The sequence below is a fragment of the Oryctolagus cuniculus genome, chromosome 3, assembly GCF_964237555.1.
Source record: "Oryctolagus cuniculus chromosome 3, mOryCun1.1, whole genome shotgun sequence".
NCBI lineage: Eukaryota > Metazoa > Chordata > Mammalia > Lagomorpha > Leporidae > Oryctolagus > Oryctolagus cuniculus.
Genome location: NC_091434.1, coordinates 21,013,154 through 21,027,030, shown reverse-complemented (window position 1 = coordinate 21,027,030; position 13,877 = coordinate 21,013,154). Strand labels below are relative to the sequence as shown.

Below are 13,877 nucleotides of genomic sequence, written 5' to 3'. Positions count from 1 at the left end.
CCAGGAGAAGCACCTGGCTCCTGCCTTCAGATCAGCGCGGTGTGCCGGCCTCAGCGCGCCAGCCGCGGAGGCCATTGGAGGGTGAACCAACGGCAAAGGAAGACCTTTCTCTCTGTCTCTCTCTCTCACTGTCCACTCTGCCTGTCAAAAAATAAAAAATAAATAAAAAATAAAAAAAGGGGGCCTGCCTCTCACAAGGCAGGCAAGCGCTCCCTCTGCTGGACAACATCTCAGGCTCAAATTGAGTTTCAGGACCTGCACTGTCAACTTCCTCCCAGCCCTGGGTGTAGGGAAGCGGGTTGATGCCCCTTTAAGAGGCGGTAGCTGGCTCCCGGTTGCCATGGAGACTGCCGACCACAGACTGGGTCGCTGCAGACAGCATGTCCTCCAAAGCTCTCCTCACAGGTGGTAAGGGGGCTGCTGGGGCTGGAAACGGGGGCTCCTCTCCGTCACAGTCCACATGGGGGTCGTCCTAGAGGGGCAGAATCCTCTTGGGGCCAGGGGCCAGGACTAGGGTGCCCATGCCGCACCTGGCTCTGCGCCTCCCAGGGGTTTCCATCTCAGCCTCTCCTCCCTCTGCAGGCGTCAGAACCAAGGAGTACAGGCTTGCCGGCCAGGAGGGGCCGCCCCTGCCACAGGCCAATGCTGAGGCCATCAACTTCCTCAACTCTCTCGGTGGGCACAGGGCAGGGGGCACCCCTGGGTGGGGGAGAGAGAAAGCCCAGGCCAACCCCATCGTGCTCAGCTTTTTTTCTCCTGGGACTCAGAACAAGTTGAGGCTTCTTTGTGGACATCTTCAAGGGAAAACCCCAGGGACCTGGGGGAGGGGGTTACTGGAAGGGAGGGGGTCCCAGGATCGAGGCCCAAGAGCAGGGGCATGATCTCCCCCCACCCTGCCCCTCGCCCCCAGGGCTGGAGGAGCTGCAGCTGCTGCTCTTCTCGGAGACTCTGGCCATGGTCTCGGACACGGGGGAGCCGCAGGGAGAGCTGACCATTGAGGTGCAGAGAGGGAGGTACAAAGACCAGCAGGGGATCCTGTCCAACTGCGTCCTGGTGCACGCCTCCAGCCACGGCTTCCTGGACAAGATGCTCTGCGGAAACTCCCTCCTGGGTAGACTGCCGCCGCCTGCAGGAGCCGCCTCTGCTCTCCGCACTCCATCCCCAGGACGGGGTGGGGGGTGGGGACGGAGGGGCCGCCACAGGCGCAGACCCAGACCAGAGCAGCTTGGTGCCTAGCCCTCCCGCTGAGCTCCAGCCGTCCTTGCTCCCTCCTGCCTCAGCCCCACGTCTCCTGGGTCACCGGTGCCCGTCTCTCCGCACCCAGGCTATCTCTCGTGGAAACTGGAGCCCGTGGAACAGCACAGCCACGAGTTCATCAAGGTACCTCCTGGAGCTCCCACCCCTGACCCAGGTGCCCCAGTGGACTATCACCCCAACTCTGCCCACACTTACCCGGCAACCCCTGCTGCACACACAGGGAAGCACACACATGGGATACTGGCGGCCACGGTGCACTGATGGCTCTCCCATGCACACACACTGTCCACGGCCTACTGGAGCTCCTCCAACAGGAGAGCCCATGGCTCCTCGGGGTCCATGCAGGCTGGCCTGTGGCCAAGCCCAAGGGCCTCTCACCACCTGGCCCCCAAACCCTCCAGCTCTGTGCCCCCTCACACCAAGCCCCGGCCAGTTCACTAACTTCTAGAATGTGACAACCACTGGTGCCTGAGACCCTTTCCCGAGAGGAAAAGACAAAGAGGCCACTCCCCTCTTTCACACGTGTGTGTGCAAACGAATTGCTGTTTAAATCCCACACCACATGAGTCTGACTTGTGTGGAAGGTTCGGGGGGGGGTCCTTTTTGTCCATTTGTAAAGGACATGGACAGGTGCCCCTGGGGTGTCCAAGGAGTCTCTGATCATCCCCTGCCTGCTCTGACCGTAGTACCTCATCCTCCCCATGGAGCGAACGACCAACTTGCTGAAGCAGGAGGAGCAGCTGACCATGACCAGAAGTGTCAAGGAGGGTGAGGTGAGGGTGGCAGCCACATCCCCCGAGAGCCACTGGCAGGCGCCAGGCGGTAGCGGGCCAGCAGCTGGAGTGGGGACTCCACCAGGGCCACCCTCCCTGACCCAGACTGTCCTCAACAGGAAGTGAAGTCGGGGGTGACCATTTTCCCCTGGGCCTCAATCGAGGGCTTCGTCTGCGAGGCCGCCAACCTGGTGCTGTTGCGGGCGATGGCGCGGCGGCAGAACGTGCCCAGCAATGCCCGCTTCCTGGCCTTGGACATCGAAGGCAAACTCTGCTATTCCACCTACGTGAGTGGTGTCCCTGCATGGGTGCTTGGGCTGCGAGAGAAACAAGACATCTGTGCGGTGGGGGAGGGGCCGGCGGGGAGTGAGCCTTCCACCGGCAGGAGCAACCAACAGTCGAATCTGTCAGCTGATTAGGCATAGGGTGGATGGAGCGAGTGAGTGGGAAGCAATCCTTCTCTGCACAAAAGTCCAGAAAACACAAACATAGCAGCAGGTTGTTTTCAAAGTGACATCACTTTAAAAAATATTTATTTGAAAGAGTTAAAGATAGAGAGAGAGAGAGAGGTCTTCCATCTGCTGGTTTGTTCTCCAAATGGCTACAATGGCCGGGGCTGGGCCAGGCTGAAGCCAGAAGCCAGCAGCTTCATCCGGGTCTCCCATGAGGGTGCAGGGGTCCAAGCACTTGGGCCATCTTCTACTGCTTTCCCAGGTGCATTAGCAGGGAGCTGGATCAGAAATGAGCAGCCGGGTTTTAAACCGGTGCCCTTATGGGATGCTGGCATCACAGACAGAGGTTTAATCTGCCACACCACAACACCAACCCCAAGACATCACTCTTTAACATCAGGAAGTGCAACATCTCCAATCCACTTCAGTATTCTCGCCTTTTTTTTTTTTTTTTTTTTTTTTTTTTTTTTTTTTGACATGCAGAGTGGACAGAGAGAGAGAGAGACAAAGAGAAAGGTCTTCCTTTTGCATTGGTTCACCTCCCAATGGCCACTGCGGCCGGCGCACCACACTGATCCGAAGCCAGGAGCCAGGTGTTTCTCCTGGTCTTCCATGGGGTGCAGGGCCCAAGGACTTGGGCCATCCTCCACTGCACTCCTGGGCCGCAGCAGAGAGCTGGACTGGAAGAGGGGCAACCGGGACAGAATCTGGCACCCCAACCGGGACTAGAACCCAATGTGCTGGTGCCGCAGGCGAAGGATTAGCCTATTGAGCCGCAGAGCCAGCCTCAGTATTCTCTTATTATTTCCCAACCCTAAAGGGTATTCCAGTTTTCCTTTGTTTGGGGGGAAAACTTCACAGCCCGCAAGCCTAGGACTTCTCAGACTATGTGATTTCGGGGCTGCATCTCTGAACATACGCCTTTTCCAGTAAGACACCTTGGGGCTAATTTCTCTGGCGCTGACCAGCCCTGTGGATGACATTCTAGTCTTGTTTTCATGACACAAGGGGCAGCCAGCCATGTGTTTAACGCCAACAAGCCCGGGCCACCCGCCCCCATCTTCTCCCAGACTTTCTGCTGGGCTGCAGCCTCAATGAGGGCTAAGCTTTCACGACAAGGCAGCCTGCTAAGGGCAGCCCAAGCCAGAGGCGTCACAAAGCCCAAGCTAGTCCCACCCCTCTGAGCCTTGCTGCCCAACAGCTTCCCCCCAACAGCCCATTTCCTGGGACAGACCCCCACCCCACCCTAGTCCCCGCCCCCCGTAATGGAATCTACCAACTAGAAGCACTCAGAAGATGACCCCCCCATGAGGGGGTCCCCAACGCAGCTGGGGGGTGCAGCTCGAATCTTGTGGCTCCTGTGGGTCTGAGCAGCCACAGGCTGCTAACCAGTGGATGCTAACAGGATGCTAACAAGAAGCGTGAGGAGGAGGAGGAGGAGGGGGTGGGGTGGGGGAGATGGGGAGGGCTTTCATCTCACGCCGTCTCCCTCCCCCTCGGCCGGGGCCAGCAAGCCCTCGGCTTCCAGACGATCCAGGTGGGCCGGCAGCAGGCCCCCGCGTTCATCGTGGAGCAAACGGTGCACTCGGAAGAGGGCATCCCCATGTCCTGGCAGTTCTACATGTTCTCCGATGGGTGAGCTCTGATGAGGGGGGGGAACCTGGGAGGGAGTGCCTGGCACAGCAGCAGGTGCTCAGTGGAGCAGTGGGGAAGGGCCTGGCTATTTCTAGGGAAGCCGCCAGGAAGGGTCACCATTAAGATCCGAGCATCCCCCAGGCTTGATCCACACAGTTCGCCCTCTCTTCACTCGCTCACTCACCCTCGTTTCCTCACCATGTCTCCCAACCCTTTCTCACCAGGCGGCCCTGGCTGGCTGAGCCAAGGCCAATGCCATGGTGTTTGGGGGGAGACTGACCAACACCCACATGCCCCTGGCACCCTGCCCAGTTGGCACCTGCAGCGCCCTGGCACCTAAGCGTGCGCGCCTGTGGGTGAGGGAGAGCAATCTGTTTCTTGAAATTTCAGAAGAGGCACTGAGCTGGTCACCACTCTGGGAACAAAGTCCTGTTGTTGCTGGCTTTCCTGATTTCACAGCTTAGCATGCTTCTACTCTGAGCGCCTCACAGCAGGAGGCACCAGGAGTCGTGTGCAGTGTTTGCTTTTAATTTGAGAGACACTGAGACAGAGTTCCCAATCCCTGGTTCCTGCCTGGGAATGCAATCGAGGTCTCCCCCCACGTGGAACCCAAACTGAGCCATCGCTGGCTGCCCCCCAGGGGCCCCATTAGGAGGAGGCTGCAGTAGCAAACCTGAGCGGAGATCCCGACCCAGCATCCGGATGGGGACGCAGGCACCTCAGCTGCTGGGTGGAACACCAGCGTCCAGGATGGTTTACTGCTCACACATCAAGAGGGCTGGAGTTCTTCTTTTCTTTTTTAAGATTTACTTTATTTATTTGAAAGAGTTGGGGCCGGCGCTGTGGTGTAGCGGGTGAAGCCGCCACCTGCAGTGCTGGCATCCATATGGACACAGGTTCTAGCCCTGGCTGCTCCATTTCCAATCCAGCTCTCTGCTATGGCCTGGGAAAACAGCAGAAGATGGCCCAAGGCCTTGGGGGCCTGTGCCCAAGTGGGAGACCCGGAAGAAGCTCTTGGCTCCTGGCTTCAGATTGGCACAGCTCTGGCCATTGCGGCCATCTGGGGAGTGAACCAGCGGATGGAAGACCTCTCTCTCTGCCTCTCTGCCTCTCTGTAACTCTGCCTTTCAAATAAATAAATAAATCAGGAAGGAAAGAAGGAAGGAAGGAAGGAAGGAAGGAAGGAAGGAAGGAAGGAAGGAAGGAAGGAGTTTCAGAGAGAGGTAGACAGAAAGAGGTCTTTCATCTGCTGGTTCACTCCCCAAATGGCTGCAATGGCCAGAGCTGGGCCGATCCAAAGCCAGGAGCCAGGAGCTTCCTCTGGGTCTCCCACATGGGTGCAGGGGCCCAAGCCCCTGGGCCATCTTCCGCTGCTTTCTCAAGCTCATTAGCAGGGAGCTGGATCAGAAGTGCAACAGGCTAGGGTTTTCACCCTCTGTGCCACAGCCCTGGCCCCAGTCTGAGTTTTTAAGAAAAAAAAAAAAAAGCAAAGGCCTAAGGCAAGCCTTGGACCGTTATCTAGGGGCCCAGAATGAATACCAGGAACTGCAAAGACAAGAGAGGGAGGCAGCAGTACACAGAGGCCCCCAGGCCCGGGCTCAGGAGGTCTCGGCGCTACACGAAGCTGCTCAGGCTTCCATAACAAAACTCCACAGACTGGACCACTGAAACGACCCAAATGAATGTCCTCCCGGTTTTGGAGGGCGCAAGGCCAAGGGCAAGATGCCAGCAGGGCTGGTTGCAGGCCACAGCTCCCCAGTGGCCGCCTCCTCACTGGGGCCACACACGCCTTCCGCAGCCAGCTCCAGCACCTCTGATTAAATGCAGACATCAATCCTCTCGAATGCCCTGCCCACATGACCTCATTTAGCTTTAATAACCTCCCCAAAGAGAGCTACAAGCCCCAGCGGTGCAGCCGCAGCCGGGGAGGGCACAGCTTGGTCCCAGCATGCGCCCAGGAGGATGCTTCCTTGTGTTGCCCCCAGGCATTTGGCCAAGAGAGTCCAGATCGGCTCCACCGGCTGCTGCATCATCACCAAGATGCCCATCTTGAGGGAGGAGGGTGAGCGAAAGGCACCCGTGGGAGAGGCTGGGGGGGTGGGGCTTTCCCGGAGGCGGGGCTGACTTTTCCCAGGACCTTGGCCCCAGCGGGAGGGCAAGAGGCCCTCTGCTGGGCCTGTCCTCGGATGCCCCCATGGACCCGAGGAAGGCTCTGCGGTGGGGAACACCCAGCCTCCCCCCTCCCCACCCAGACGAAATCGAGCCTCCGCCCGTGTTCGAAAAGAAGCCCCTGGTGTGGGAGGAGGACTTGCAGCTCCACTCCAAGTTCCTGCACCGCAAGGTGAGCAGGGGCCGCCGCCAGCCCGGGGTCTCCACTGGCCCCGGGAGGCCACCAAGTGCACCGCTCCCGACCTGTCTCGGGGTGGGGGGCTGGTGGACCCACCCAGGGCTCAGGCCGGGCCTGCCCCCGCAGGAGGAGCTGCGGACCAGCCACAGCGCCTACCTGCGGCAGCACCCCGACGCCCGGGCGCTGCTCTCCGACTTCCTGCTCTTCCTGCTGCTGCGCCAGCCCCGCGACGTGGTCACCTTCGCCGCCGAGTTCTTCGGCCCCTTCGACCCGCACCGCCCGCCCGGGCCCGCCTTCCGCTCCTCGCACCGGCCCAGCCCCTTCCGCTCGCTGGACCCCGAGCCCGGAACCGGCGGCGCGGGGGCGGACTAGGCGGGGGCGGCTCTTGTCTTGGGCTAACAATAGGAACAGCCTTTCTTTCTAGACGCTTGTGTCATCATTATCCCCATTTTATAGATAGGAAAATAGAGTCCCAGAAAGGTATAGAGACACAGTCGGCAGCTGGCGAAGCCGGCGGCCATGCCGAGCTGTCCTCACTCCCAGCTCCCCAAAAAAGAACCCATGATGGGATGGGGGCTGTGGGAGAGGGGACGTGGACCACCATGGGCCTTGCCCTTCGCCTCGGGTGTCTCCCAAGTCTCCAACTCTCATGCTCTGTCTCTCCCACAAACAGGAACCCCCCCCCCAAACATTGCGGACCTCCAGGGGCTCCTGGTTCGAGTCGATCCGCTCAGGACAGCGGCTGTTTCCACCGGGCTGGATGCGGGCTCAGCCCCAAAGAGTAGAGGGCGCCCTCCTCCTCCCCCCATCCCTCCACCGGTACCCGGGAGGAGCCGTGCGCGCGTGCGCGAGGGGACCCAGGCGCGGATGCCCGCAAGGGTGATGCAGGGCAAGTTTCAAATTTTTCCTGTTGCCCCCTCCCTATTTCAAAGAGAAGCGCGTATTAGAGAAAACTCAGAAAAGCGAGGTAAAGCAAGAGAAGGAAGCGAAGTCTGTTGGTCTCCCTGCCTGGAGGCAGCCGGCGTTAGCGCTGGGGCCACCTCCCTGGGCCACACCGCCCTGAGCCAGGAAGCGGTGGGGTGGTCCAGCGGGTGCTTTGTCAAACGCTTCTCTGTGGATCGCCTTGGTCTTTACAGCTCCAGGAAGCCTTAGTTCTTAGCAGAAATGAAAGGCTCGCTGCTCCTCCGTGGCTGCTGATTGCATTCTCTGTTACATTCTGGAAAGTTTCCAGACCCTAGACCCTAGGTTCCCTAGAGTTTACCCCAGTTCTCTGTATTTAGTAACTTCTTCTACGGGTAACTGGCTGTGTTTATCTAACAATATGTTTTAAAAATATTTCCATATCATTACACAGTCTTCCATTTTTCATGACTGTACATTAACTTAGCCAATCTCCCTTGTTAGGAGCAATGATACATTGAACATCCTTGTGGCTGAATCTTGGCATCTATCAACCACTATTTCATCAGGGATTCATTCTGACAAGAGGGATTGTTAAATTGATATAAAGACTTTTGTGTGGCCGGCGCCACGGCTCACTAGGCTAATCCTCTGCCTTGTGGCGCCAGCACACCGGGTTCTAGTCCCGTTCGGGGCGCCGGATTCTATCCCGGTTGCTCCTCTTCCAGTCTAGCTCTCTGCTGTGGCCCGGGAGTGCAGTGGAGGATGGCCCAAGTCCTTGGGCCCTGCACATGCATGGGAGACCAGGAGAAGCGCCTGGCTCCTGGTTTCGGATCAGCGCGGTGAGCCGGCCACAGCGCGCTGCCAGAGCAGCCACTGGGGGGTGAACCAACAGAAAAAGGAAGACCTTTCTCTCTGACTCTTTCTCTCTCTCACTGTCCACTCTGCCTTTGGGAAAAAAAAAAAAAGACTTTTGTGTTATGTTACCAGATTGCCAAATTCAATGTGGATAAGATTTTTACTAAGGGTCAGATAAAGAATTCCTGGCAGAGGCAATGTCGCAAGCAAGAAAAGAAGTGGAGGCCGTGACCCAGGCCCATGGTCTGGAGCAGCAGTGTCCAGCTGCGGTGATGGAAATTTGACATCTGTGATGTCCAGTATGGTAGGCACCCACATGTGTGGGCACTGAGCACCTAAGGTGTGGTAAGAGGCCAGTGCTGTGGTGTAGCGGGTAAAGCCACTGCCTGCAGTGCTGGCATTCGATATGGGAGCGTTCTAGTCCCGGCTGCTCCACTTCTGATCCAGCTCCCTGCTAATGCTCCTGGGAAAGCAGTAGAAGACGGCCTATGTGCTTGAGCCCCTGTACCCGTGTGGAAGACCCAGAAGAAACTCCTGACTCCTGGCTTCAGATCAGCCCAGCTCTGGCCATTGCAGCCACTTAGGGAGTGAACCAGCAGATGGAAGACCTCTCTCTCTGCCTCTCTGTAGCTCTGCCTTTCAAATAAATAAATAAATCTTAAAAAAAAAAAAAAAAAAGTATGGTGGACCAGACTGAGGAATTGGAGTATTGGAGTTCTATTTCATTTTAGTTGTCTTAGATTTATTTATTTTTTAAGAAAACTTTTATTTAATAAAAATAAATTTCAAAAGTACAACTTTAGGGGCCGGCGCTGTGGCACAGTGTTGGTTAACGCCGTGGCCTGAAGCGCCAGCATCCCATATGGGCGCTGGTTCAAGACCCAGCTGCTCCACTTCGGATCCCGCTCTCTGCTATGGCCTGGAAAAGCAGTAGAAGATGGCCCTAGTCCTTGGACCTCTGCACCTGCCTGGGAGACCTGGAAGATGCTCCTGGCTCCTGGCTTCAGATCGGCGCAGCTCTGGCCGTTGCAGCCAACTGGGGAGCGAACCAGAAGATGGAAAACCTCTCTCTCTCTCTGCCTCTCCTCTCTCTGTGTAACTCTGACTTGCAAATAAATAAATAAATCTTTAAAAACAACAACAACAACAAAAAAACAAAAGTACAACTTTAGGATTATAGTGGTTCCCCCCCATAACCTCTCTGCCATCTGCAAACTATCCCATCTCCTACTCCATATCTTAGATTTAAATAGCCACATGTGGCTAGCAACTACTACATTGGAAGGCACAACTCAATAGGTTAAATTTTTATTTGAAAGGCAGGGTTACAGAGAGAGAGATTATCTTCTGTCCACTTGTTCATTCCCCCAAATGGCCACAATGGCCAGAGCTGGGCCAGGCCAAAGCCAGGAGCTTCTTGCTGGTCTCCCACGTGGGTGCAGGGGCCCAAGCACTTCGGCCATCTTCCACTGCTTTCCCAGGAGCATTGGTAGGGAGTTGGATCAGAAGTGGAGCAGCCGGGACACGAATCAGCTCCTGTATGGGATGCCGGTGCCACAGATAGTGGCCCTACCCACTACGCCACAGCGCTGGCCCCTGGTAAATTCTCATTCACTCTGGCAGCCGACAGATAGCAGGCTCCTCGTGTGCACCAGGATTATTCTGAGCCCGGTCACCGTGCAGCTTACAGATACTGGGGAAGTGTGCAGTCACCATTTCCTGCACAACACCTCTGACGCTGACAGGAAAGATGGAAGACCGAGGCCACGGGGCCGGAGGGGGTGGGGTGGGGACTTCAGAGAAGGCCTCCCTAGGATCTCAGTTGAGCCGAGACCTAAATGATCAGGAACTCTGGAGAACGGCAGGACAAGCAAGGCAAGCAGAGGGAACAGCAGGTGCAGAGGCCATGAGCAAGGCATGCGGAGAAGCAGGAGAGCGGGAGGCGAGAGCGCCACAGGGCAGGAGAGGCAGAAGACAGGGCAATCAGTCACTGTCAGGTGGGCGGAGCAGGATCCGTGCACCCCCTAAGCCCTGGTGCAGTCTCTCCATCTTTGGAGAACTCAAACCTAAGCTGACCCAACTCATGCACCCAGAACATTTCCGGAGAGATCCTAAGAGCCTCTTTTGGTCCAGATTCTCTGCGGAGGGGGAGGAGAGGGGCAGGTGACAACATCCATGCCCCGAGGGGCTTCCCGGGGTTAGCGTCCTTGCATCAAATGACCCAGGAAGGAGGAGCCTGGCCACCTTCCCTGCCTTCGCTGGGACCTTCATTCAAAACTGGCTCCTTTTTAGAATTTAATCATGTCTCCCCCCAGAGCTGTGACCCTGGCCTGCTGCTCCATGGTACCAAAAGACGCAGTTCACTGGACAGGCGTTTGGCCTGGTGGTTACCACGCCAGTTAAGCTGCCTGCTTCTCATATCCGAGTACCTGGTTTCGACTTTACGCTCTTCCTTGTGCAGGCCCTGGGAGGCTGCCGGTGATGGCTCACGTATCTGGGTCCCTGCCGTACACCAGGGAGACCTGGGTGGAGTTCCTGGCTCCCGGCTTCAGCCTGGCCCAGCCCTGACTTTTGCAGGCATTTGGGGAGTGAACCATCAGATAGATCTGTGTGTCTCTCTGCCTTTTAAATAATTCTCATATTTGGCACAATGGTTAAGAGGCCAGCTGGGACACCCACATCCCAGAGCAGAGTGTCAAGTTCGAGTCTCGGCTCCACTTCCAAACCAGCTTCCTGCTAACGCGCATGCTGGGAGGTGGCAGGTAGTGGCTCGAGTACTGGATTCCCTGACAGCTACGTGGGAAACCTGCTTCGAGTCCCTGAATCCGGGCTTCAGCCTGGGTCAGCCCTGGTTGCTGTGGGCTTTGGAGGAATGAACCAGTGGATGAAAGATCTCTCCATCTCTGTCTCTCTGCTTTCTAAATAAAGTGAAAAAAAAAAATGAAAGTGTTAAAAGAATAAGTGAGTAAAAAGGTTTTCTAAAAAAAAATGCATTTCTCGGAGCTTCTGATTGGCCCAGCTCCTGCCGTTGTGGCCATTTGGGGAGTGAACCAGCAGATGGAAGACCTCTCTCTCCGTCTCTCCCTCTCTCTGTCTGTAACTTTGCTTCTCAAATACAGAAATAAATCTTTTTTTTTTTAAATGCATCACTCAATAATTTCATGCATGGGATTAGGCATTGACCCGGAGGTTAAGTCGGCCAGAGTCCCAAATCTGAGATCTGGGTTCCACTCCCAGCTCTGACTTCCGATTCCACCTTCCGGCAGACCCAGGGAGGGGATGAGTCAGATGCTTGGGGCCCTGCCACCCACGTGGGAGACCCAGCTTGAGTTCCTGGCTCCTGGCTTCAGGTCCCACGTGGCCGGGGCCATTACAGACCTTTAGGAAGTGAAGCAGCAGATGGGACTGTCTGTCCTGCTGTCTCTCTGCATCTCTTGGATAAATGCATGAACAATGCCATGGCTGAATGTGTAAATACAGGGTGGGAAGCCCTAAGAGAGGAACCTACAACTGCAATCCTAGGGCGCGCACAGCAGGTGTGACAGTCCGGGCAGACAGGGAAGCAGAGGGAAGTAAATCGTGGTGAGAACAACCCTGTGGTCCCTGCATGCCCTGTGGCTTGGGCTCTGTTTTTCTATTCAGGCTAAGGCCCAAGGCCACGTGCTGGCTCGTGGTGGTGCCAGGATTTGGAGCCAGGGAGGCTGGCTCCTGTGCTCATCCACCCTCAAGACAGAGCCAGCACCAAGAAGAGGCATCTTCCTGCGCCTGTCCATCCGGAGTAGACTTCATTTCACCGTCTTTCCCCTCTCCAGGCAGCCAGACACCGCTTCATTCCTACTGCGCACTCACCAGCAGCAGCCTCGCCTGGATAGAGGGGGACAGTGCTGTGCTGAGGGGCACAGGAGTCTGGCCTGGGAGACACAAGGAAGGCTTCCTGGAGGAGGTGACACAGGCAAAGAACGCTGAGGATGCTTCAGGAGGAACCAGTATCTGTAGAGACCAAGCATTAAACCTCTGAGCTACCCAAGGGGCCCAGGACAAGATGGTGCAGCGTGCAGGAGCCCAGCCAAAGCACCTCCTGCTGTCCCCGAGACAGAGAGAGCCTGGAAGTGGGCTGCAAAGGCCCGCATGTCCTCCCACCCCACCCCTGACTCTGTGGCTTCTCTTGCCACAGGAAGCCTTGCTGGGAGCAGATCAACAGGCTCAATGCTGCAGATGGAGCTCTGATAACAAAATGCCAGAGCAGGGACTTACGCCAAAGTGTCATTTCTCACGGTCCTGGAGCCTGGGCAGTCCAGCATCGAGCTGACGGCATCTGGTGAGGGCCTTCTGGCTGCATCAACTCAGAGTGGAAGGCAAGACCCAGCTGCTCCACTGCTGATCCAGCTTCCTGCTGGTGGCCTGCGAAAGCAGTGGAGGATGACCCAAGGGTTTGGACCCCTGCCCCAGCGTGGGAGACCCGACAGAAGCTCCAGGCTCCTGGCTTCAGCCTGACCTAACCCTGGCCATTGCAGCCATTTGGGGAGTGAATCAGAAGATGGAAGATCTCTCTCTCTCTCTCTCTCTGTCTGTCTCTGTCTCTGTTTCTCCCTTCCCCCTCCACCCCCCTCCATAACTCTACCTTTCAAATAAATCTTTTTTTAAAAAAGAAGAAATAGTTAATAGTTCAAAGATGCCATGTATACGTCACATGGTTTCTCCCAGTGGCCACCATATCACGGGGCGAGCGTTGTGGCACAGTGGGTTAAGCCATGGTTTGCTCCACCAGAATGCCATATGAGCTGTGGTTCAGGTCCCAGCTGTTGGGCTCCCAATACAGTGTCCTGCTAATAGGAAATCCGCAGAAGATGGCCCAAGGGCTTGGGCCCTGCCCCCTGTGTGGGAGACCCAGGTGGAGTTCCAGGCTCCTGGCTTTGCCCTGGCCCAACCGCAGCCATTGTGGCCATCTAGGGAGTGAAGCAGAGAATGGAAGATCATGCTCTTTCCATCTCTCCTTCTCTTTGTCTATTTGAAAAGCAGAGTGACAGAGGGCTCTCCATTTACTGACTCACTCCTCAAATGCCCACAACAGCCAGGATTGGCCCAGGCCAAAACCAGGAACCTGAACCTCCATCTGAGTCTCTCACATGGGTGGCAGGTTCACAGATAGTTGGGCCATCACCCACTGTCTTCCCGGGTGCAATAGCAGGGAGCTGGATCAGAAGTGGAGGAGCTGAGATTTGAACTAGTGCTCTGATATGAGATACAGGTATCCCAGGCTGCCGCCTAACCTACTGTGCCAGTGTCCGCCCCTACCATTCTGCTTTCTGTGTCTATAAACTTGCCTGTGCTGGGTACTTCATAGAAGTGGAAGCATATAACATCTGTCCACAGCTTAATCCCTTCTGTGTTAACATGGTGTATTCAAGTTTCACCCAGATTATAGCATGTGTCAGAATTTCTTCTTTTTTGAAAATTGAATTATAGTCCATTATAGGAATATACCATATTTTTGTTTACTGTTCATAATAGCCAACTTTGCTTTGTTTTGACTAAAATACCCAAGAGGGTATTCCTTCTTGGGAAGGAAAAAGGTTATTGCAGATTGCAGTTCAAGGTCAGGCAGCCCCACCAGTCTGGCTGGCGTTTGGTGGAGCCTAGCAGTGGGGGCTCAGG

The 13,877-nt window shown here is 56.2% G+C and overlaps 1 protein-coding gene across 3 annotated transcripts; it reads left to right on the top strand.

Moving 5' to 3' along the window:
* The first annotated feature begins 284 nt into the window (after positions 1 to 284).
* CATIP (ciliogenesis associated TTC17 interacting protein) lies at positions 285 to 12,860 on the top strand. Of its 3 annotated transcripts, none has more exons than XM_070070206.1 (10): positions 285 to 408; positions 583 to 675; positions 911 to 1,111; positions 1,325 to 1,380; positions 1,944 to 2,030; positions 2,150 to 2,317; positions 3,993 to 4,117; positions 6,103 to 6,179; positions 6,370 to 6,458; positions 12,035 to 12,860. In XM_070070206.1, exons 1-10 carry the CDS (start codon positions 381 to 383, stop codon positions 12,092 to 12,094), a joined length of 984 nt encoding a protein of 327 aa, XP_069926307.1. In that variant the 5' UTR covers positions 285 to 380; the 3' UTR covers positions 12,095 to 12,860. The 3 variants fall into 3 exon arrangements, with proteins under 3 accessions (XP_069926307.1, XP_069926308.1, XP_069926306.1); XM_070070205.1 differs by lacking the exon at positions 12,035 to 12,860 and adding an exon at positions 6,591 to 6,885 and having other exon boundaries at positions 286 to 408; XM_070070207.1 differs by lacking the exons at positions 911 to 1,111; positions 12,035 to 12,860 and adding an exon at positions 6,591 to 6,885.
* The last annotated feature ends 1,017 nt before the right edge of the window (positions 12,861 to 13,877 follow it).

Bases quoted from the DNA above. Each gene is read 5' to 3' on its own strand.
- CATIP (XM_070070205.1), top strand. From the start codon at position 381: ATGTCCTCCAAAGCTCTCCTCACAGGTG. The intron at 1,381-1,943 runs GTACCTCCTGGA...CTCTGACCGTAG, and splicing joins ACAGCCACGAGTTCATCAAG to TACCTCATCCTCCCCATGGA. The intron at 2,031-2,149 runs GTGAGGGTGGCA...TGTCCTCAACAG, and splicing joins GAAGTGTCAAGGAGGGTGAG to GAAGTGAAGTCGGGGGTGAC.